Source organism: Cervus elaphus, chromosome 11 (assembly GCF_910594005.1).
Source record: "Cervus elaphus chromosome 11, mCerEla1.1, whole genome shotgun sequence".
In the NCBI taxonomy this organism is placed as follows: domain Eukaryota; kingdom Metazoa; phylum Chordata; class Mammalia; order Artiodactyla; family Cervidae; genus Cervus; species Cervus elaphus.
The window spans coordinates 23,623,337-23,647,141 of NC_057825.1; the positions used below are offsets into that span (position 1 = coordinate 23,623,337).

Consider the following 23,805-nt stretch of genomic DNA (forward strand, 5'->3'; position numbering starts at 1 on the left):
AGTACATGAACTTTCTTTAAAATAGCTTTAAAGTGAGGATAGGAGAAGATTTTTAATGTTGCAAAAAGATCTACAAGTCTTCATCTGGAACATATAAAATGTAATTCAGAAACAGTGGAAAAGTGTTATTGTTCAGCTGCTAAGTAGCATCTGAGTCTTTGTGGTCCCATGGACTGCAGTATGCCAGTCTCCCCTTTCCCTCACTCTCTCCCAGAGTTTGCCCAGATTCATGTCTAAATGGAAAAGTGGCTGCATGGTAAGTGAGTCATATGTGAACCATTTATGTAAATCTCAAAAGTGTTTTGCCCCTCTAGGGAAGCACTACTATGAGGTATCCTGTCATGACCAAGGGCTGTGCAGAGTTGGGTGGTCTTCCATGCAGGCGTCCCTAGACCTCGGTAAGTGTTTCTGAAATAAACTGAGTTTATTGATTTCCATTTGTGAATTTTTAACGTTTTGTTTTAGTGGGGAGTGAAATAATAAACTTAACCTTACAGAGTTTATATTTAGAGACATAGAAATAGTATTATTTGCCTATTCCCTGCCTCATTCCAAGAAAGATTTGAAGTCCCCCACAAATAGATACTGTAGCATCATAAAATCAGGAGGAATAACTTCGAGGGTAAGAGTAAATTCAGTAAAGTTAGTCTGCATTAATACATACCACACAATACTTGTAGATGCTTCAGATTATCCTCAGCTTGTAAGCTGCTTTTATGGTGCTTTTCACTCTATACTTTTTCTTCCCACATTTATAAACTATTTTTAAAATCTAGGCACTGACAAGTTTGGATTTGGCTTTGGTGGAACAGGGAAGAAATCCCACAACAAGCAGTTTGATAATTATGGAGAGGTAAGTTGTCTTTAATGACTCAATCATAGCTTAGTACATTTTCTTGCATACTTGATCACTCGTGATATGACTGAGGGTATAGAAGCTATTGTCAAGTTCAAGTGAATTTTCTGAACATTCTCCACAGAAAATTCAGTTTTGGACTGTGGTGAAGAAATGATACAAGATGGAAAAAATTAATTTTCATTTATACCATTCATTAGCCCCTCCACAGTTTCTTTGTGTTCACCCCATTTTGATTTGGGTTTTGACTTTAGTGCTTGTGGTGTTCATTTCTTCTTCTGAATTATGTTATATCTTAATACACTTGTTCTGGTAACCTGTGTCTGTAGTAACATGGATGAGCTTTAATATCATGTGGATTCTAAGAAGCATGTCTAATGCTTCTATTATTATATGTGATATGCTAGAACAGGCATTTTTAACATCTGCCTTAGAATTTTAAGTAATTATTATGCAATACTAGCAGGCACTTTGGATGCAACTATATTTGAACTTTTAATCTTAATTTCAATTTTACTTTTCATTAACAGTACTTGACTTTCTGGTTTTCTAGGAATTCACTATGCATGATACCATTGGATGTTACCTAGATATAGATAAAGGGCATGTCAAATTCTCCAAAAACGGTAAGCTTTCTATGGGTTGTTTTGTTTGAGAATATATATGATTTTCAGTATTCGTGATTTTTAAAATTCCCTCACTGTCTTCAGTCCTCTCTCCCTTCCTCCTTAGCTTTCTTTTAGACAAATGCTTACTGAACATTTTCCATGTGTCAAGCACGCTGGTAGGTTCTAGAGATGCAGCAGAAAAGGGAGTAGACAAATTTATGTACAGTTTTTTGGGCTTTACCTACTGGTGGGGGGAGGCAGAGAAATCTAGGACATGTTAGGAGGGAACAGTGGGCACTGAAAGGGTATGTAAGTCTGGGTAAGGGAATGGAAAGTGATGGTCTGGGGTTGGTCAGAGGAGGCTTCTTTGAGAAGGTGGTGGTAGGCAGCACAGTTAATGCCAGAGCCAGGCGGGGGAATGTCAATACAAATAGGCTGGTAGATTTGATGATGTGAGCATGTGGAGGTCCTTTTCTGGTTGTTTCGATTCATTTTCTGTATCTCTCTCCTTTTTTTTTTAAAGGCAAAGACCTTGGTCTGGCATTTGAAATACCACCACATATGAAGAACCAAGCCCTGTTTCCTGCCTGTGTTTTGAAGGTAACTAGAGATGCGTTGCTGTGACTGTAAGCTACTTTGATCTTCATCATTTCATCCTGGTTAGTTTGCTGTTAGGTTCAGAGTTATCATTTTCTCCTTTATTCAATGCTAGAACGCAGAACTCAAATTTAACTTCGGGGAAGAAGAATTCAAGTTTCCACCGAAAGACGGTTTCGTTGCCCTTTCCAAGGCGCCGGAGAGTTTCGTTGTCAAGTCGCAGCACACAGGTAGGTACGGCACCCAAGGGAGTGAGGGTTTCAAGAAGGGGGTGTGGTGAGAACACCAGTGACCGAGGCTTCTCGCAGTGAGGTCCAGTTCTCCCCGGCTGCTTTAGTCTCATGTTTATTGAACACATCAGTAAAATTCAGGGTCAGAACCCAATTCATAAACTCCCAAGTGTTGGTTTCAGGCCGGGCATTTGGGGGAATCTGATCATGATGATGATGGTGGTATCTAGGGTTTACAGGGTGTGTGCTTCTTAAATGCCATGGCGCTGTGTTAGGTGTTACCTCCGTCATTTAGTCTTTGCAACAACCCTGCAAGGTGGTCATACAAAGAACTTGAGGAATAGGGACTTGACCGAGGTCAGAGGATGTGTAAGCAATGGAACTAAATTCAAATCCAAGCCATCTAACTGCAGAGTGCACACACTAACCACTGTGCTACCCCGTCTGCTTCACTTATTGAAGCTCAGTATGTCTCAGAGCTCATTTATCACAAAGGGAAGTGAAAGAAAAGGAAGTGAAGTCGCTCAGTTGTGTCTGACTCTTTGGGACCCCATGGACTGTAGCACATCAGGCTCCTCTGTCCATGGGGTTTTCCAGGCAAGAGTACTGGAGTGGGGTGCCATTTCCTTCTCCAGAGGATCTTCCTGACCCAGGGATTGAACCCAGGTCTCCAACATTACAGGCAGACGCTTTACTGTCTAAGCCACCAGGGAAGCCTATTTATCACAAAGTGTATGATCAGTTACAATTGCTTGATCAATTAAAATTACTGCAGCTAGTTTTAAAGAAGCTGTAGTTCATTTTAGGAAATCTTTGTTTTGTTCGACTATCATCTGTATTGCTTGACAGTTGTTTCTGAGATTTTGATGGTGGAATATTTGCGCTCGTCGTCTTGAAAATAGAAGTATCCTGAGGTGTACCCCAATCTTTTTCATTCTCCTTAGGTAACGCGCAGGTGGCACAAACAAAGTTTCTCCCCAATGCTCCAAAAGCTCTCATCGTCGAGCCTTCCCGGGAATTGGCTGAACAAACTCTGAATAACGTCAAGCAGTTTAAGAAATACATTGATAATCCTAAGTTAAGGTAAAGAGTCCACTTGTGCTCAAATGCCTGTTGTCTTTAGACCTGAGATGTTTCAGAAGAAGAGTAAAGTAGGAAAAATCGAGGGAGAAATGCAGTGCGTGTACATATACACATGGATGCGTGGGTAAATATATTTGATTTTGATATATAGTAGCAGTTAGTTTCCATATAAAAGTCCTGTTTAAGTGAGAAAAGTTCGATTTAAAAAAAGTGGTGGTGTCGTTCAGCCTCTCATTCATGTCCAACTCTTTGCAACCCCATGGACTGCAGCACGCCAGGCTTCCCTGTCCTTCACTATCTCCTGGAGTTTACTCAAACTCATGTCTGTTGAATCGGTGATGTCATCCAACCATCTCCTCCTCTGTCGTCCCCTTCTCCTCCTGCCTTCAATCTTTCCCAGCATCAGGGTCTATTCCAGTGAGTCAGTTCTTCACATCAGGTGGCCAAAGTTTTGAAGCTTCAGCTTCAGCATCAGTCCTTCCAATGAATATTCAGGGTTGATTTCCTTTAGGATTTGACTAGTTGGTTTTCCTTGCAGTCCAAGGGACTCTCAAGAGTCTTCTGCAATACCACAGTTTGAAGGCATCAGTTCTTCAGTGCTTAGCCTTTTTTATTGTCCAGCTTTCACATCTGTACATGACTACTGGAAAAACCATAGCTTTGACCATACTGGCCTTTGTTGGCAAAGTAATGTCTCTGCTTTTTGATATGCTGTCTAGCTTTGTCATTGCTTTTCTTCCAAGGAGGTCTCTTTTAATTTCATGTCTACAGTCACCTTCCACAGTGATTTTAGAGTCCAAAAAGTAAATTGAGATTTTTCTTGTGTCTCTTACATAAACAGTCATAATTTGCAAAATAGAATCAGAGTAAAAATTCATTAAAGGGTCTGTTTCATTAATTTTAGCTTCATCACTTCATTTGCATAGATAATGTATCACTCTGTCTCGCGTGTTGGTAAACCTGACTTGGTGAGGTTAACTCTCCCCTGTCTCACAGTGGTGACCACCTTGCCCGTGGGCATCAGGCCGGTCGCTCTAGTTGGGGGGCTCTTTCTGCCACTGGGGGGGAGATCACAAGTCTAGTGAGCTTGGGGAGCTTCTGGCTCAGGAACAATCCCTTTCAATTCCAGGAAAGCCATACCATACCTTCTCAATACCAGGAAAGCCATACCATACATATATCTGTCAGTTGATTTTTATTTATTTTGCTTTTAATTATCTTTTCTTACTGAAATATAATTCACATTCACCATTAAAATTTACTATTTAAAGTATACAATTCAGTGGTTTTTAGTATATGGTCACGAGGTTGTGCAGTCATCCCCATGATCTAACTTCAGAAACTGAATTATTGATGTCCTGTAGGCGCATCTTTTAAATATTAATCCGTCTTAAAAGTTAAACTTATTCAGGGATAAATTTATACTTAGTAAAACTTTTTCGGTAAAATAATTTGTAATTTTGTCTTGAGGATTAATGCATTTCATTCTTTCAGTAACTATCTGAATACCTACCTAAGGAGTGAATACTTAGCTTAGGGGTTAGGGTATAACTGAGAATTCTTTGCTTTTGTACAATTGTGTGCAGAAGTGGAGACAGAATGGTGGGGAGAGAAACAGCACAGCAGTAATGTGACTAAATGCCCTGAGGCCATGACAGAGGGTGTCACACAGGAATACATTTCCAGAACACCTGCCTAGTATAAGGGGTTCGGAACTCTTCACAAGGGAGTGTTTTTGGAAGAACGTAACATGCTCATATAGGTTGATTTTTGTGCTCTAATTATGGGTAAAGATTAATGTGCATCTGGACAAAGCCTGGAAAGGAAGATGGTTGATAAGATCAGTTTATTTGTTAAGATGATCAAGTGGGGTGTTTCTCATTTCAGTGTTTAGTTCTATTGAACCTTTCCCTTGTTTGAAAACCCAGCTCAAGTCCTGGTTCTTTCTGGGAAGCTAATGTATGGGTACTGGCCCAGTCCTTTCTTCCTCCTCGGAGGCGACTGACTGCATTTGCCCCCCTTAATCCATACACACCGTCATGTTAGCGTTCCTGTCTTAAATGTGCATAATTTTACTTGTCCCAGCTCAGTTTTACACTCCTTAAGGCAGGAGCTGGTCTTTTACATTCCTCAGCCCTGCAGTGCTCTGCTTACAAGCATAGATTGTTACGTGTATGTGTAGTTTTCTTCTGCTAAATTTGCAGACATAAATATATCTGATTAGAAAGGTAGATAAGAGTAAAGTTTTGTAAAAGAAATGACAGATTTAGGACCATAGTTACCGAACCCAGAAGTTAAGGACCTTATTTGAAACTACAAATTTACTGATTTATCCTCTGGGTATACGGAATCAGATTTCCTGGAAATAAGAATTAGAGCTCTTTTGTTTGTTTGTTTTTTAAAGAAGAATGGCATGTCTTCCAGGTGATTCTTAAGGAGCCAGTTTGGCATCTGGTGTTACCAGATTTAGGAAACAATGGCTCCAGAGTGGTAGGTGGTTAGGGACATGCCAAGGTAATAAACTTGCACAGACTAGAAGGCTTTCGGTGGTTTGTTTTTACTATCTGAATTGCTTAAGATGGCAGAAGGCAGCCATAAAGCCATTTTTTAAAATCTGTCATAGAATTTATGAGACTCGAGTGTTGACACCTTCTCTGTATTTTCTGGTATTTTTTAAATGAATGATTAAAAGTTGTCTGGCTGACTCAGGAAGTAATTTTGTAGGCTATTTATAAAAAAGAGACAATCTCTTTGTGAATAGCTATAGTGAGATATGGGCTTCCCAGGTGGCTCAGTGGTAAAGAATCGCCTGCCAATGCAGGAGATGTAGGTTTGATCCCTGGTTGGGAAGATCCCCTGGAGGAGAAAGTGGCAACACACTGCATTATTCTTGCCTGGGAAATCCCAAGGACAGAGGAGCCTGGCAGGCTACAGTCTATGGGGTTGGACACAGCAGAGCTACTGAGCATGCATGTAATGAGATACAATTCACATATCATACAATTAACTTTTTAAAATGTACAGATTATTTTAACTTCTGTTATATTCACACAGTTGTGCAACCACCAAAGCCAGTTTTAGGACATTTTCATCACCCTCAAAAGAAATGCTGCCTGTTAGCAGTCACTCCCATTTCCCTCTAACCTTCCTGTCCTTGGGCAGCCACTGATTTCCATCTATCGATTGCCTGTTTTGGACTTCTTATTATATATAAATGAAATCAAATAATATGTGCTTTTTTTGGATTGGCTTCTCTCATGTACCGTAACGTCTGTAAGGTTCATCAGTGTTACAGTGTGTATTAGTACTTAATTCCTTTTTATTTCCAAGAAGTATTCCATTGTGTGCATATACCACATTTTTAATTAATCCATTCATTGCTTCATGGATGTTTATGTTGTTTCCACTTCTTGGTTACTGTTCTGTGCACATTAGTGTACAGAGTCTTGTGTGGACACACATTTCCGTTTCTCCTGGGTCTATGCTCAGGAGTGGAACTGCTGGCTTATGTGGTAGCTTCATGTTTAACATCTTCAGGTGCCCCTGACTGTTTTCCGAAGGTACAGCGCTATTCTGCATTCCTACTAGTAACGCGTGAGCGTTCCAGTTTCTCCACATCCTCTCCTTATTATCTGTCTTTATAGTTACAGCCTTCCTAATGGGTGTGCAGTGGTACCTAACTGGTTTCGGTTTGTATTCCCCTAATAGCTAATCTTGTTGAGCATCTTTTCATGGGCTTACCAGCCATTTGTAATGTCCATTCAGATCCTTTGCCCATTTTTCAGTTGGGTTATTTGTCTTTTTATTATTGAGTTGTAAGATATATATAAGATATATGTAGTATTATGGTTAGATATATATAATTTGCATGTGTTTTCTCTCCTTTTGTGGGCTTTTTCACTCTCTGGGTAGTGTCCTTTGAAGTATAAAAGTATTTAATATTGATGAAGTAAAGTTTATTTTTTCATTTGTTGCTTGTTTGCTTGTTTATTTTTTTGGTGTTGTAAGGGACTGTGCCTAACCTAAGATCATGAAAATTTGCGTTTTTTCCCCAAGAATTTTATAGTTTTAGATCTTATATCCGTGTTTAGCTCTGTGATTCATTCTGCATTAATTTTTGTGGTTGTGCATATCCATTTGTTCGAGCTCCATTTGTTGAAAAGACTATTCTTTCCCCGCACTGAATTAATAATCTTAGCATAAGGCAGTCTTTTAATCTAAACATATTTTTGGAAGTAGTATTATCTGGAATGAGAAAAATTCAAACACAAAAGGATATTCTGTGAAAAGTCTCCTTTCACCCCATCCCCCAGTTTTTAATTACTGACCTGGAGGTAACTTTTAAGAATCTCTATGAGTGTATATTTTATACATATACAACCACATGTGTCTATAAAGGTTGATTGAAATCTGATTTCGGGGCACCTGGAGTTATCCTAATATAGGAAGATGCATAGCTGAGGACTGCTATTTTCTGGGCTCCAAGGTTTCACAGTCTCCTCACTTTACCATTCATTAACATTTTATTAGCTTCTAAAATGAAAGACCTTGTTTCTTTCCTTCTCTAGACTTTTGTTACAGATCCTTTCTCAGTTATTCAGTTTGAATATGTGCCTTCTCAAAATTGGGGGAAAAAAAGCAGGCTTTAATCTTTCTCTACATTATTATTCTGGTATGCATTCATTTCAGGGAGCTTCTGATAATTGGAGGTGTTGCAGCTCGAGATCAGCTCTCTGTTTTGGATAATGGGGTGAGTTGTACTTTTAAAGTAACATTATGTGTTGTCATTTTCACAATATAGTTCTGTTGTGTTTCAAGAAAAATGAGGCTGAAATGAAAACAAGATCACAAGAGTGTATGTCTGTTCAAAAACATCTTACAAGTATACCTTTTCTTTTCCCAAAAGTATACAGTACAGCAGTCTCTTCTAAACACCTCATGCAAAATTCCAACATACATGAATTCTTTTGGTTTATCTTTTGAGCACCTGAAAGTTCCTTCCCATTTTCATGCATTAAATAGTCATTTCCTCTGGGGATAGCTGAGAAAGAGGAAACTGGAGTGAAAAATAGAAATGGAGATAAGATGGGTTGCAGAGAAGGTAGAAGTATTAGCAGTGATCCTTGGAGGCTGATGGGTGGTGAGATGGTGGTTCCAGTGGGAGGGAGACGAATCTTCAGGTCTGTCTTAAAGGCTGTGCAGTTACCAAAGATGAACCTGGGACCGTGAGTCTCCTTACTGGGGAGGACGTTTAGGAAACTGAATTGTTCATACATTCAAATACAGGTAGAACTTCATAAAATATTTTGTATGTATGAGGTAACTTTCTCCTTACAAAGTTTTCTTCCATTCCTTTCCTAAATATTTTATCATTTAATTTAAACAGCCTGATACTGAGTCATGGTGAGCAAGTATGCTCTCTCTCCAATTCCTTGGTGCTGCTGTCAAATGAAATTTTATGCTGAATGGTTTTGATTTGACCTGGTGTGGCATATTAGAGGCAAGGAATCATATTACTGTACTTAATACTGTTCTAAGATAGTAATATTGCTTTCATATGTTTTTACTTGATGGGCCATGTTTTAGTGGTTATAAGAAAGATTTAATATATTTGTTGCTTATCTTGGTTCCTCACATCCAAATTTATTTTCCCCATAAGTGATTTTCTTATATTTTCCAGCTACAGAGCTTTTAGGGAATTATATCTGCTTTTGTCAGTTAAATCTAAAATTTGGTACTGACTGCAGCTGATGGCAAAGTAAAGGCAGTGTTATTCCACAGCTTTCTTGTTAGGACTCAGGTCCTTTCTACTTAGAGAATTTGTAATATATTCTCTTTCTGCTCTTCTTTCCATCTTAACCTTCTTGGCCTCTGTTATCTCCCACTGCCCTCTGGCTCGCTCTCAGCGCTGTGTTCTGTCTTATGCTGGGGCCAGAAGTCAGCTCTGGAGTCAGAGAATAGAACTACTTAATTTATAAAATTTCTTGAAGTTGCAGAATTATGCAACATATGCAGTTAGACTTGAAGAAGTGCTTGGTGCTGTTATCCAAGTTATATAAATATTTCTTGCAAGCTTTTCCAATTTGACTTTTTTTTTTGAACCTGAGAGACCTGGTGTCTGTTTTCATGCTGACTAATTGAGACTGAAGAGGGAGGGACTTGCATGGCGGGTTAGCATCCTTTGTAAAGAGACATTATACATAGAAGCAGAGTGGTATTGTATTCACTGCTGTGTATATAGCACAGTCCTTGGCACACAGTACATTGTTTTAATACGTTGAAGGGTTTTATCCATATTTTCAGACTATTTTCTAGATTGAACTAAGACTTGATTATAGTTATCAACACAGTTGAAACAGTAGCTTCAGCAATGTCTTTCATTTTTTATGGGGCTATAAATGCCTTCTACTGGATCAAATTAAAAGTCTTTTCAACACAGTACTCTCAGTTTTTCAGGGGGTTAAATATTGAAGTAATGAGACTACAGTGATAAATTTGTTTGGAGTTGGTTACATTTTAATCTGGAGTGGAGAAAACAAGTGAAAAACAACAGAAGTGATTTTTTTTTTTTAATCCCTGTTGGTAAAGAGAAGAAGTTTTGAATTGTCTTAATTTATTGAATGATTCTATATAATACCTTATTGTGTTCACACACGTACATTCATGTACATACTTTAAAAATACTTACCCCTTTTGAGTACTTTCTAGAAATGGGCCTGGCTCTGTTAAATGCATTCTACACATTTTCTTATGCAGTTCCTAGCCCTTGTGATGGTCCTTTTCTCCATTTGTACAGATTAGGAAAAGAATTTATACCAAATATTACGTAATTTGCCCCAGATCTTACAACTCACAGGTAGAGCTTATTTCAAAGTTCATGTTTCTGTTCACTGTACCATGGACTTGATTAAAAGGTGTGTTTGTATGTCTGTGTGTGTAAAAATGTAAAATGTTAATCATTTGTACTGGTGTAGGGGCTCATGATATCAACATTCAGAAAACTAATATCATGGCATCTGGTCCCATCACTTCATGGGAAATAGATGGGGAAACAGTGGAAGCAGTGTCAGACATTATTTTTGGGGGCTCCAAAATTACTGCAGATGGTGATTGCAGCCATGAAAATAAAAGACACTTAATCCTTGGAAGAAAAGTTATGACCAGCCTAAATAGCATATTAAAAAGCAGAAATATGACTTTGCCAACAAAGGTCCATCTAGTCAAGGCTATGGTTTTTCCAGTGTTCATGTATGAATGTGAGAGATGGACTGTGAAGAAAGCTGAGCGCCGAAAAATTGATGCTTTTGAACTGTGGTGTTGGAGAAGACTCTTGAGAGTCCCTTGGACTGCAAGGAGATCCAGCCAGTCCATCCTAAAGGAGATCAGTCCGGGGTGTTCATTGGAAGGACTGATGCTGAAGCTGAAGCTCCAATACTTTGGCCACCTCATGGAAAGAGTTGACTCATTGGAAAAGACCCTGATGCTGGGAGGGATTGGGGGCAGGAGGAGAAGGGGACGACAGAGGATGAGATGGCTGGACGGCATCACCGACTCGATGGACATGAGTTTGAGTAGACTCCGGGAGTTGGTGATGGACAGGGAGGCCTGGTGTGCTGCGATTCATGGGGTCGCAAAGAGTCGGACACGACTGAGCGACTGAACTGAACTGAGGGGCTCATTATACTCTTCTCTTTGTGGATGCTTGAAAATTTTTAGAAAATCTAAATGAAACTTGTCCTTACTTGAATTGACAGGTGAATTTTTTACCACTAGCGCCACCTGTGAATGAGAAAATGGAAACTAGAAGAGATTAAATTAGTTAAGGTTACACAGTGGATCATAGTGGAATTGGGATTTTGGATCCTGGTTTAATTTCAGAGTTGCTATAATTAGACGGTATATAACAGTTAAAAATGTTAAAATCAGTTGCCAAAGTCATCACACTAATTTCAAACCAGATACAAATTTAACATTTCAGCAGTATCTAGAACTCCCATTTTTGTAGATTTGTAGTTGACTGTGTCTACTTCAGTATACATGTTTTTATTGTAAGTAGGCCATTGTTGGTTGCTATTCTAAGATGATTGCAGTAGTCCTTTAAGTTTCATAAGGTGCTGTTTTGGTGTATTTTTTAGGTGGATATTGTCGTTGGCACTCCAGGAAGACTGGATGATCTGGTGTCTACAGGAAAGCTGAACTTATCCCAAGTTAGATTCCTGGTCCTGGATGAAGCTGTATGTTAAAATCTACTCATGCTTTAAAAGAAAAAAAAATTTTTTTTGCTTATGTTTTTGGAGATAAAATGTGTGACTTGAAGAAAAATACAATTCAATCATGATCCTAATACCAAGAGAGAAATATTGTTACCAGTTTGGTGTATTTCCATTTATTCCTTATATTTATAGTAAAGACTGTTTTATGCAGTTGTAGTCAGGCTATGTGGAGTCTGGGAAATCTTTTTTGTTTTAATATGGTATATGAGTATTTCATGTCATTATTTATGAACAGTTTTTAAAGGCTTGCCTAATGGTCTCGTACATGCATACTTCATGGTTTATTTAACCACCCTCATTATTAGATATGTAAGTTTGTTTTCTACTCCAAATAATTATCTTGTTTGTACATACTTTTTTTTTTTTAACATATTTCAAATTGCATTTATGTATTTTGGGCTCTTGAGATATATTTCCAAATTATTTTCAAGATGAAGTAGCTTTTCAACATTGAAGGTTTTTGTTTTTTCATGTTAAAGTCATTATTATTAAGGAGATGTGGTGGGAGCTATTAACTCTCATGTTCATTTTAGAATACCAGAGTATGATTTTTGAGTTATAAACTATCAGGTTTTTTCATATTATGGTCATATGGGCTTTAAAGTTGAGTTTATAACTCTTTCAGTATTCAATAGAAAATAATTATTTTGAAAGTATGGAGATATGTATGAATTAGTTTCCATGTCTTTTGTTATGCAGTTGATTTAGAAAAGAAAGATTTAGATACTGGTTTAAAACCTAATGCTTTTCTTTGCTTCTCCTATAGGATGGGCTTCTTTCTCAAGGTTACTCTGATTTTATCAATAGGATTCACAATCAGATTCCTCAGATTACCTCTGATGGAAAAAGACTTCAGGTATACAATAACTAATGCATTTTCAAATACATGTAGACATTTGTTATGTACTAATGCTTACTTTTTTGTTACATTCCCATTTTAGTGTCTTCTGGTTAAGTTAACTACTATATAAAACATTTTCTTTCTTACCTGATTAAGTAGTATGCACAAAGGAATATTCTTATGAGCTGCTTTTAGAAATAAGGTGAAGGGAATTTGAGGACATTACTTAAGTGTAGCAGAAGACTGTAAGTAAAAGATACTTAGTTTTTTCTTTTTTTTCCCTTTTCTACAGAGAGTGTAGGGTTTATATTCAAGATTCTGAGCATGCCTTCCTTTTTGAAGGAAAAATGTCTTGAGCTGTTGCAAAACAGTTGCCTCCTTAGTAATTATTTCTTAAAATGTTACTCTTTCTTATTCTGTTTTCTTAGGAAGAATTCTAGAGGTAGAAACTTTTAGGAGGAGATAAATAGTACCTTATGATTTTAGGTTTTTAAAAACCTTTTCATTCATGTTAGTTTTTGTAGGGCCTTGAGGACTAGGTGGTGTGATTTCTGTGGCAATGAGGGGACTGGAGCTCAGAGATTGACCCACCCAAAGTCACGTCACTAGTTGTTGCTGCAGTCAGGTATTGAACTTGTGTTAGATTCCAGGCCTAGTCAACCTCGTGCCCCGCGTCTGTATTCATATGCTAAATTCATTATTGTCACTCTAAAGTAAAAGTTTATCTAAATACTATTTTTCCTTTTCTTAGGTGATTGTGTGCTCAGCCACTTTGCATTCTTTTGATGTGAAGAAGCTGTCTGAGAAGATCATGCACTTTCCCACCTGGGTGGATCTGAAAGGAGAAGATTCCGTTCCAGATACTGTCCACCATGTTGTTGTCCCGGTGAACCCCAAAACTGACAGACTCTGGGAAAGGCTTGGGAAAAGCCACATTAGGGTAAGTACTCTGCAACGTTCACGTTTGTATAGCGTAAAGCATTCATAAACGAGTTTACCCTTGAGCTCTCTGTGATGCTTAAAGCAACCAGACATTGGACCTTTGGCATATTGCCAGAAATGTTGAGGTCTCTCAGGTATGGAATAAATGATGGGCTCATGCTTTACTTTTTTCTACATATACAGTTACCTTTGTGAGCCATCTTCCTTGTGATAATTTTTATAAATACATAGGATTGCCTGTGTAACTTCTTACACAATAGTTTCCTTTTTTAGTAGTACTTTTATTCTTCTTGATATGCCTTATTTTCCTAAATTCCTGAGTCCATCTTCTCACTTATTTCACTGTTGTTAGATTTATATTAATAAGGGTATGCATACTGTAAATACACAGTGTTCTAAAAATCACCTTTGTATTTTTATTATTATATTTAAATTTTATTAGCCTTAGACCTATAATTAGTAAGAGTTTTTCTGAATCTGAAGAATGGTGATGCCTATAGATGATAAAGATGTATGTCTGAAATGGAATCTAAAGTTCATCCAGTTCTCCCTTTAAAAAAAGACACCTGTTCTGAATCATCACTTAACCCTTCACCACTTCTTTTTCATCCATTTCTTTTGATAGACTGATGAAGTTCATGCAAAAGATAACACAAGACCTGGTGCTAACAGTCCAGGTAAGTTAGAAGAATCAATAAAAATGTGTGGGGAAAGATTTGAATTGATCTACTTTGCTGAATTTCTGCCCTGACTGCTCTCATGAAGGAACAGGAAATACGAAAATAAAAAACAGAAATAACTTAAAAATGGGGGAAAGCTCATACTAGTCAATTTGTAGAAGTATTAATCACTGAATTTAAGATATTAGTCTCCCGGCATATAAAATACAAATATTAGGGATTACAGAAGTCTAATTTTTCCAGGAAACCAGTGAACTTCTGTGGTTACAGGTTGTATTTTAGCCCTGAATTCCAAGAGAAATTATATGTAGATTCTTCCTGTCTGGTAATTGAGTAACAAAGTGATGTCCTTAGGTACAGCTCTGTGAAAGACACAGAAATGATCCTCAAATGGGTTTTTGATTCTTCTGTGTGTGTGGTAAAATAGGCATAGCATAAAATTTACCATTTTAATAATTTTATTTATTTATTTATTTTGAAACTTATTTTTATTTATTTATTTGGCTGCTCCTGGTCTTAGTTGCAGCACATGGGATTTTTTTTTAGTAGCTGCATGTGGGATCTAGTTCCCTGACCAGGGATCGAACCCAGGCCCCGTGCATTGGGAGCGCTGAGTCTCAACCACTGGACCACCAGGGAAGCCCCCATTTTAATCATTTTAAAGAGTACAGTTCAATTGCATTGAGTCCATTCCTACTATGGAACCATTGCCACCCTCATCCCCAGTACTTCTTCATCTTCCCATACTGAAACTCCATATCATTAAACATTTATCAATTTTTAAAAACCCTAAAATTAAATTCTGATTTGATAAAGATACTTCCATGCAGAATTGAGATAGTTTGTAAGAGGTGTATAATATTCAAGGATACATGAAGATAATAGCATGAAACTAAGGATTGTTATTGTTGTTCACTTGCTAACTTGTGTCCAACTCTTTGTGGCCCCATGGGCTGCAGCATACCAGGCTCTTCTGGCCTCCACTGTCCCAAAGTTTGCTCAAATTCATGTCCATTGAGTCGATGATAGAAGGCTAGTGCTTCAAGAACAGAACCTAGAAGAGATCTGAAACCCATTAGGCCACATGTCTGGTGTTCCATGTCTCAGGTGGATCATTGGCAAGGGTTAGATTGCATTTTGTTCATGGTTGGATTCAATGGTAGATTTTTGGCAGGTATCTAAAAGGTCAGCTATCTGAAATTTTGATTAAAGAGGGTTCCTTTGAACTCATTTTTATGTGCAGCTCCAAATTTATAAGGTGTATGTTCAGTTAGTATAGTCGGAGGGGAGCTCACTGATAGTCAAAATAGTGTATCATTCCGCTGTTTGAGAATGCATTTTATAAAATAAAATTTTTTACTGCTTCATATATTTTTCCTTGTAGAAGTTTTACTTAGTTTTTACTACAATTAGAGATGATCAGAGCCACCTTAGAAATATGTTGGGTTATAGTTGTGGAGTAACTATAGCCCACCTTCACAATGAAAAATAGATACTTGCAGGATGGCAACTGAAAAGTCACTAACTAGATTTGATGTAAAATTTTTATTTCATAGAGTGAAAAATGAACTTTCTGTTGTTTAAATTGATTTCAGTTCAGTTCAGTTCAGTCGCTCAGTCGTATCTGACTCTTTGCGACCCCATGAATCGCAGCACGCCAGGCCTCCCTGTCCATCACCAACTCCCAGATTGATTTAGGAAGTACCATTTATTAGTTTTTAAAAGGAGTTGAAGTAATTGAGTAAACATTTACTGAGCATTTAGGGAAACTAATGCAAGGCAGAATATGATTAGTTCTTTGGTCTTTGTAAGAACAAAGCTTTGTTGTGGGTATTTCTGTTTATTTGTGTATGTGTGTGTACATGTACATTTTTATATGAGGAATGGTTATAGGTGTTTTGGTATCCCATAAACTGGCATAAAAAAGAGAAACAAAAATAAATGAGCAAGTGCGTTCTCCCACCATTTTATCCTATCTTTTTATTGCTTGGTTTTGTCTATAATAGTTGCATTAAAGTAGAGATTTTTAGGTGAGTTAAGCTGTAAGTCTGTGTGATTATGTGTGTTCCTGACAGTTTCAGATTGAAATTCTGTGCTTTTTGTTGTTGTGTTATTCAAGAGATGTGGTCTGAAGCTATTAAAATCCTGAAGGGGGAGTATGCTGTCCGAGCCATCAAGGAACACAAGATGGATCAAGCAATTATTTTCTGTAGAACGAAGATCGACTGTGACAACTTGGAGCAGTATTTTATGCAGCAAGGAGGAGGTAATAGTTCCTCCCTTGAAATAAACTGTGTTCATTTCCTCACTTAATAGACTGTTAGTCCCACATTGATGCAATGTAGTGTTCATGCCCAGGATTTAAAGCAGTGATGTTGCGCTGTAAGTATCTGTGCTTATCCAGTACTTTCCCATATGATCAGCCCCAGGAAAAACAATGAGATGATTTTCCACATAGGTAGTTTCATTGCTGTGAAGATGAATCACAGCGTTCTAAGGCCCTTATATTATTTAGAGGAATGGTGAAGTTTTGATTAATGCTAAAATTTCAAGTGTAATCATGATATAATAGGATATATATCTCCTAAACCAATAAATAAGGAAAAACCTTAATCTCAAAAAAAGGGTAAGAAAGGAAGGGGGAGAAATGAGAAAAAGCAGAGCAGTTAGAAATTACAGAGTAACATAACTGGTGAAAAAAATCTGAGCATATGAGTAAACTGTAGTATTTGTCAGCAGATTGAAGTCTTCTGATGAAGAGCATAGATTGTTAGACTGCATAATATATAGCTGTATGCTGTTTATAGGAAACCAACCTAAAACCTGAGGACATAGGAAGATTGGAAGGAAGGGGAATGAAAAAACATATCTGTCAGCTAAAACAGGAATTTAAATATTAATAGAGATGCCATAGACTTTAAGACAAAAATTACTGAAATAAAAAAGGTCACTATGTAATAAAATACTTGCTCTACAATGAAGATATAATGATTCTAATTTTATGCGCCTTATAATTAATGTTAAATATGTAAACTAACCTGAAAAAATGTTCAGTATAATCAGTCGTTAGAGAAATGCAAAATAAAGTCACACTGTAATGCCACCGTACACTCATTAGAATGACTAGATTAAAAATACTTAAAACGCCAAATTTGGGTGAGGATATGGAGAAACGGAAATTCTCATACACTGTTGATGTACAGGCGCTTATGTAAAGGGTCTTAAATTTTTTTATAAAATTTTACTTTGCTGTCTTATGGCCTCTCAGTTCAGTTCCCAAGTATTGACCCAAGATAAGTGAAAACATGTATTGACGAAAGGTGTGCAAGATGGCCACAGCAGCTTTATTCAGGGTGGCCGTTAATAGGAGAATGGCTAAACAAAATGCAAAATATTTATTCAGTGAAATAGCTGATACTCAGTACTGAAGTGGCGTAGGCTGCCGATAGAGACAGCTGTGGGTGCATCTCAGAAGCATTATGCCAAATAAAAGAATTCTTACATGAGTTTGTGCTATGTGATTCCATTTGTATGACTTTCTAGAAGAGTCAAAACTAATATCTGATGGGAAAAAGTCCAGAACAGTGGTTGTTCCCAGGAAGGTGGGAGTTTGGGTAGGTGGGAAAGGGCGAGAAGGTTCTTTGTGGATGATGTTCACCTTCTGTACCTGGACAAGGCTTTGGGCTGCGTTAAGTTACACATTTGTCAAGAACTCAGCAAGTGTACACTTAAGATTTGTACACTTCCTTGTATGTAACTTTAGCCTCCAAGAGAAAACAAAGAAACACAAACGAATACTGTGCTCTGGTTAGTGATATGCATGCTGAACTGTGTACCGATAAATGCAGTTTACATTGAAATGCATCAAAAATGTAAAAGTGAGTTGGTAGAAGGGTAGAGGGATAGGTGTGTGGTGAAGCAAATATAGTAAATGTTAATGGTAATTTTTACTTTATATCTTTTCCCAACACTTAAAATTGAAAGACTTAGTGACCATTACTGCTCTGGTCTGGACCGCATTGCTTTTTGTTACTGTGTCTACCTGAAGAGTTTCTTTTTAAGGACTTGCCGCCACTGCACCTGGCTCTAAAATACCTCTGCTCCCCCCAGTTTGCTACTTCTGATCTGCTTTGGCCAGGAAAGCAGATAACTAAGTTGCTTAGAATACCTTGAGGAAGGCAGGCATGTGGGTGTGGCCATTTAGCAAGGACATGAACTTCATAATGCCTATTTTGCTTCTTTCAAGAAGGATCTCTTTTGTTTACTTTTTGGTTCTTTACATGGGTTAGATGAGGTCCTGGTGTACCCAGGAACCCCTGCTGCAGATTGGGAGAGGTTACTCAAAATGTCCTTCAAAGCAAAGTGAATCAGTTTTAATGCTCATGGAGTTCATTTTAATGGCATTTCACCTAGGACAGAAATGGTGTCAACCATGATTTATGACAAGTTGGAGTTTAGATTTCCATGAAATTAATACGGCACCACTGTAGTCTAAATGTTACTGGCTTTTTTATATACTCCTAGGCATAATGTTTCCCAAGATTGACTCTTTAATGTGTTTTTCACTAGGACCTGACAAAAAGGGGCATCAGTTCTCATGTGTTTGTCTTCATGGTGACAGAAAGCCTCATGAGAGGAAGCAAAACTTGGAAAGATTCAAGGTACCGATGTTTAGTTGACTGCATTTCCTTAATACTTAAGAGGAGAGTTGTATCTAGTTTTAAATCAATTCCAGTTAATATTCTTAAAGCAATTCTTGTCCTAGAAATTTCAAAATACTTCTGCCCTATTGGTATATCCTCATCATGGCAGGGCCTCATCATCTTTAAGAGTCAGATGGTAAATTACATGTTCTCTATTGGCACAATACTGCTCTGGTAAGTGTGGTTGGTGTGGGTGTTACAACAGATCACCTGGCCTTTTTTCAGCATCTGTGCCACCTGTGTATCCTGGCCTCGTCCTGGGCCGGAAGTCGGTGTGCTCCTCACCCACTCCGATCTCTAATTGCTGTGCCTTGCGGCACAAATGACATTTGAAGGCCAGTTTGTATATTCTTGGTGAGAGTACCAGGGGCCCACTCTCTTTGGGATTTTTATCTGTCGTCCTCAAAAGTGTAACCTCAAGGTAAAATACCTAAGACTCTGAATTATTTTAGTACAAGGGTAAAGGTAATGCTTATGATTTTACATTTTATTCTGTCTTGTCTTGCGAATTACCAGTTAGGATTTCTAAAGATAAAGCCAAATTTTTAGCAGTGGTTTAATAACCTTTTATGTGAAAAAAGCAGAAATGAATCCAGTCATTGATTTATTCACCTTGAATGTCATATTTTAGCAAATTGTAAACTTAAAAATGAAAAACTTGCTTTAGTGAATAATGAATGACTGGACCTCTAATCTGATAGTAATACATTTGTGATTAGAGGTCTCATTTAGTGGAAAGATGGCATTTATGTTTATTTTTTTAGTGTATGTACTAATAAATCCCTCTCTCTCCTGTCTGCTCTTTTTAGAAAGGAGATGTCAGATTCTTGATTTGCACAGATGTAGCTGCCAGAGGAATTGATATCCATGGTGTTCCTTATGGTAAAAAGAAATCTTTCATGCTTGCATTTTGAATTTTAAGGAATGCAAAGGAAACTGTTTTAATATGATTCAAATATTTAGAACAAAAAACATCAGATATGTTTGAAAATTTTAGGACTTTATGTCAATTGGTAATAACTTTTTATTTACAGTCATAAATGTCACCTTGCCTGATGAAAAGCAAAACTATGTCCATCGCATTGGCAGAGTAGGAAGAGCTGAAAGGTACGGCTATAATTTTGTTTTTTCCTTTTTAAGCTTCTTTGCTTCTGGAGTAAAATCTAATGAAGACTTTTAAAATCTTTCAGGATGGGTCTGGCCATTTCCCTGGTGGCAACAGAAAAAGAGAAGGTGATCTTTTTAGTGCTGTATTATATTCAATTGTTTGTATTGTCATTTTAGATACTGGAAATAAAAGCAGTTTGAGTTTTTGTTTATGTTGAATTCAGGTGCATATGGAATATAAATGAACTGTTTATGGCATCTTTTTATTCATTGAATAGACAACTAGTAGGATTAAGTTCAGAAAGGAACAATACAAAATGTAATTTTCCCTAAAAGCTTTCATGTAATTGTTTTCACTGAAAGGTATTTAAACCTTGTTTAGCATCATGCCATGGTAGACTTTTTTTTTTGCCATGGTAGACTTTTTATGGGAGAGAGAGTTAGCTTATTATTTTGATATAAATTGATTCAGATTTACAGACTAGTTTGCAGGCGTCAGAAACGCCTACAAACTCATTGCCCAAACTAGATATTGTTCATTTTGCTATGTGCTGTATTTTATTCTTGTGGAAAACCTTTGAATTTTATTTTTGATACTGATCTTGAGATAGCATTCTCTAATACTTTACATTTTTTTTTTTTTTAATCTGAGCATTCCTTTCTATTGACATCTAATTAAAGTCTGTTTTAGAAAATCTTTTGGATTCCTCTCAAAAAGAACTCTTTCAGAAGACCTAGTTAGTGAGCTACTGATGGTGGTAGTGATTAGATGACATACCACAGATGCAGTCTATTTTTCTTACGCTTTGAGGACAAAATATTAAAAAAAAAAAAAAAAAAAACTAGTTGAGAACAAAGATATCTAGTATGTCAATCGCCATACATGTTAATCTATTTTTCCTTCTTTAATATAGGTTTGGTATCATGTGTGTAGCAGCCGTGGGAAAGGGTGTTATAACACAAGACTCAAGGAAGATGGTGGCTGTACCATATGGTACAATGAAATGCAGGTAAGGCTCACAGAGTCTTCCTAAAATTGATAAGAATAGACTGCATCTATCTATGGAGGTTATATATTAGCTCTTGTCTGAGAGTTACGAGACATAATGGGTGGTTGTTATTGTAGTTTATAAATTGTAACTTGTGAGTTCATCTCTTCAGAAATCTTACTTCATTTAGCCTGCCTGGTTTTAATGCTATTAAAATGCAGCTTGGGTTTGTCAAAATGAAATTTTTTTTTTTTTTTTTTTTTTTTTTTTTTTTATACGCGGGGCCGGGCGCGGGGGCCCAGGGCGCCGCGCAGCCCCCAGCCCGGCCGGCGGCGCGGGGGCAAAATGAAATTTTTATATGAAAATACTTGAACTTCCTCTCCCTTTCTCAGTTGCTGTCCGAGATAGAAGAACACCTGAACTGTACCATTTCTCAGGTCGAGCCAGATATAAAAGTACCAGTAGATGAATTTGATGGGAAAGTTACTTATGGCCAGAAAAGAACTCTTGGTGGTAAGCTGTGAATTACTTTTAATTCTGTTTTACATGTGAATGTGTCCTTTTTTGAGCTTCAGTTTAAGAAGAGAGTGTTTCATTTCCTTCTGTTAATTGTATATTTTTAGCATATTAATAATTCCCTCTGTGGTACTCTCATAGCACTTTGTTCATACTTGTCTTGCAGCATTTTTATTTTGTGATCTGTCTGTGAGTGAAGGACAGTAGCTTAGCTGTTTTTGTTGAGGTGTTAATGTCATCAGAGTAGTTAAAAATTTATGGGATTACTAGGAAACAAGAGAATAACAATAATTTTGAGCAAGTGATAACCAGGATACCATTTAATTCCCTTTGCCTATGGTGCTCTTAGCTGATTCCTGAAATTTTTTATAGATTCAAGCTAAACTGATGGTTTCTAAATCAAGGGGAAGATGATGGGGGAGTGGTTGGGAGGGGTATTGGATATTGGGACAGCTGTTAGTAAAGCCTAACCATTGATTTTAATTGATTTAATTTAACATCTTTAAAACTCACAGTTTGGGAGGTAACTTGCCCGGTAGTAAGTACATCTTTATTGCTGGGAGCAATGTTTAAATTGACATAATTGGGCCAAAGTATTGCTGACAAGTTATTTCAAGCGTGTCATTTGCATTTCTTTGTGATTCGTGTGTGTGATCCAGGTGGAAATTATAAAGGCCACGTGGATATTTTGGCTCCTACGGTTCAAGAGTTGGCTGCCCTTGAAAAGGAGGCCCAGACATCTTTCCTGCATCTTGGCTACCTTCCTAACCAGCTGTTCAGAACCTTCTGATTTTCACATACACAGAATAAGATTTGAGTAATAAAAGTCTGTGGTCTTAAAACTCTAAAATAGTTGTACTGCTTCCAAGCAGCAGTATTTATAGTAACTTAAGCTATGAGTGCTAACTCTTGCATGTCAAGAAACATCAGTCTTAGGAAATCTTCATAGAATGCCAAACCTAATGAAAAGAATAAATTTGATGACTGTATTTTCATGAACATTTGTGTCTTATTTTACAGTTATTTTAAAATGTTTCTTTTTTAAGAAAGCTCTGGGTTTAGGAAGTCAAGTGTGTGTGTGTGTGTGTGTGTGTTTGTGTGTGTGTGTTTGGTAGAGGACTGTGTGGAACCACTAGTGATGGTCTTGAGGATTTTTGCAAGAAGTGGTACTAAATGGAGACAGCCTCGAGATGCTTTTGGTTGCCTCGGTGTATGTGGAAGCTTGAAAAGAGTCATGAAAGAGAAGTGGAGGATCCCAAGGTGGAAGGACAACTGGGTTAGTTTGGAAGCCTGAAGTTTTTATCACAAGTTAGAAAAGGTTATGCATTTTAAGGACTGACAACTGATCTGATGATGGTATCCCTGAAGGCCCATCTTCTTTTTAAGAACCTTTCTTTCCAGATGATACATTCTGTAAAGATGAAACTATTCTGATGTCCCTCTAGGTCTTAAATGCAATTCTTTGAAATTTTCTTAAACCGTCTTACCTTTTCCAGAAGGAAAAGAGAACATTCACATAGACAGAATTGAATTGTTCTTTTGTGCCTTTTGACTCTTAGCTCACAAAGTAGTTTCTTTGGGAGGATTATTCTTGCCCTAGAGGTTCCGTAAGAGCACATACTACTGTCATTTCTTGTATGATGGTTTTCAAATATTTTAGCCCCAAAATATTTTCTTCAAAGAAACTCTTGAGTGAAATTCATTGTGTAAGCAGTGGGAAACCATTACTGAGCATATTGAGTTACACTTGATGTGCGTTGAGTATGAGGATTCCATTCTTCCACTTGTACCTGGACCACTCCAACCTCCGTAGCCAGTCTCGAACTGTGCAGTGGCGGCTGCTCGCTGTGTGCGTGCCCAGAAATCACTGCTTTAGAGATGAATTTTTAATTGACAGATGGCGAAGAAGACACTTGAGACCTAGACCATCTAAGACTGGAGCTGGAAGGGAGCTTCCTGGTCTTGCTCGTGTTCTTATCTTGTAGGGGGCAGAAGCTGTTTCTAGGAATACATGTTCACATGGTCCGCTGTGTAGAAGCGGAACCAGAACCTGGGTTTCTTAGTTTCAGCTCTTAATCTTGGGTCTCTCTACAGAAGATGATTCTCAGGTCCAAATGGGGAGGTCAGAGAGGAATGCAGGATAGAGCTGGGAGACTGTGGAAGGAACTATTTGGTTTTTCCTCTTCAAATTACTGTTCAACTGCAATTACTCAGGCAACAGAGTTTTTAAAAGGACACGACATACAGCCAGACTATCGGAGGGGTTGCCTGGAGACCTAATTTCCCACTCGCATCTCCATCAGTCCTTCCTTTTATGCTGGGTCCCTGCTTCTTGGTGCCCGTTGCTCAGGCCTCTGATTAATGCTACGGATGTGAAGAA

At 37.6% G+C, this 23,805-nt stretch overlaps 1 protein-coding gene across 2 annotated transcripts in view; it reads left to right on the forward strand.

Moving 5' to 3' along the window:
* DDX1 (DEAD-box helicase 1) overlaps positions 1 to 22,424 on the forward strand; it is a 38,698-nt gene extending 16,274 nt beyond the window's left edge. For both annotated transcript variants that reach the window (XM_043917139.1, XM_043917140.1), the window contains exons 8-26: positions 315 to 398; positions 777 to 853; positions 1,410 to 1,482; positions 1,988 to 2,064; positions 2,177 to 2,291; positions 3,236 to 3,374; positions 8,064 to 8,124; positions 11,510 to 11,608; positions 12,414 to 12,503; positions 13,240 to 13,428; positions 14,056 to 14,107; positions 16,230 to 16,376; positions 18,680 to 18,771; positions 19,623 to 19,695; positions 19,848 to 19,920; positions 20,004 to 20,046; positions 20,835 to 20,930; positions 21,302 to 21,422; positions 22,085 to 22,424. In XM_043917139.1, coding sequence (XP_043773074.1) covers positions 315 to 398; positions 777 to 853; positions 1,410 to 1,482; positions 1,988 to 2,064; positions 2,177 to 2,291; positions 3,236 to 3,374; positions 8,064 to 8,124; positions 11,510 to 11,608; positions 12,414 to 12,503; positions 13,240 to 13,428; positions 14,056 to 14,107; positions 16,230 to 16,376; positions 18,680 to 18,771; positions 19,623 to 19,695; positions 19,848 to 19,920; positions 20,004 to 20,046; positions 20,835 to 20,930; positions 21,302 to 21,422; positions 22,085 to 22,215 — 1,832 coding nt within the window. In that variant the 3' untranslated portion in view covers positions 22,216 to 22,424. The remainder of the gene's footprint in view (positions 1 to 314; positions 399 to 776; positions 854 to 1,409; positions 1,483 to 1,987; positions 2,065 to 2,176; positions 2,292 to 3,235; positions 3,375 to 8,063; positions 8,125 to 11,509; positions 11,609 to 12,413; positions 12,504 to 13,239; positions 13,429 to 14,055; positions 14,108 to 16,229; positions 16,377 to 18,679; positions 18,772 to 19,622; positions 19,696 to 19,847; positions 19,921 to 20,003; positions 20,047 to 20,834; positions 20,931 to 21,301; positions 21,423 to 22,084) is intronic.
* Positions 22,425 to 23,805: the final 1,381 nt, after the last annotated feature.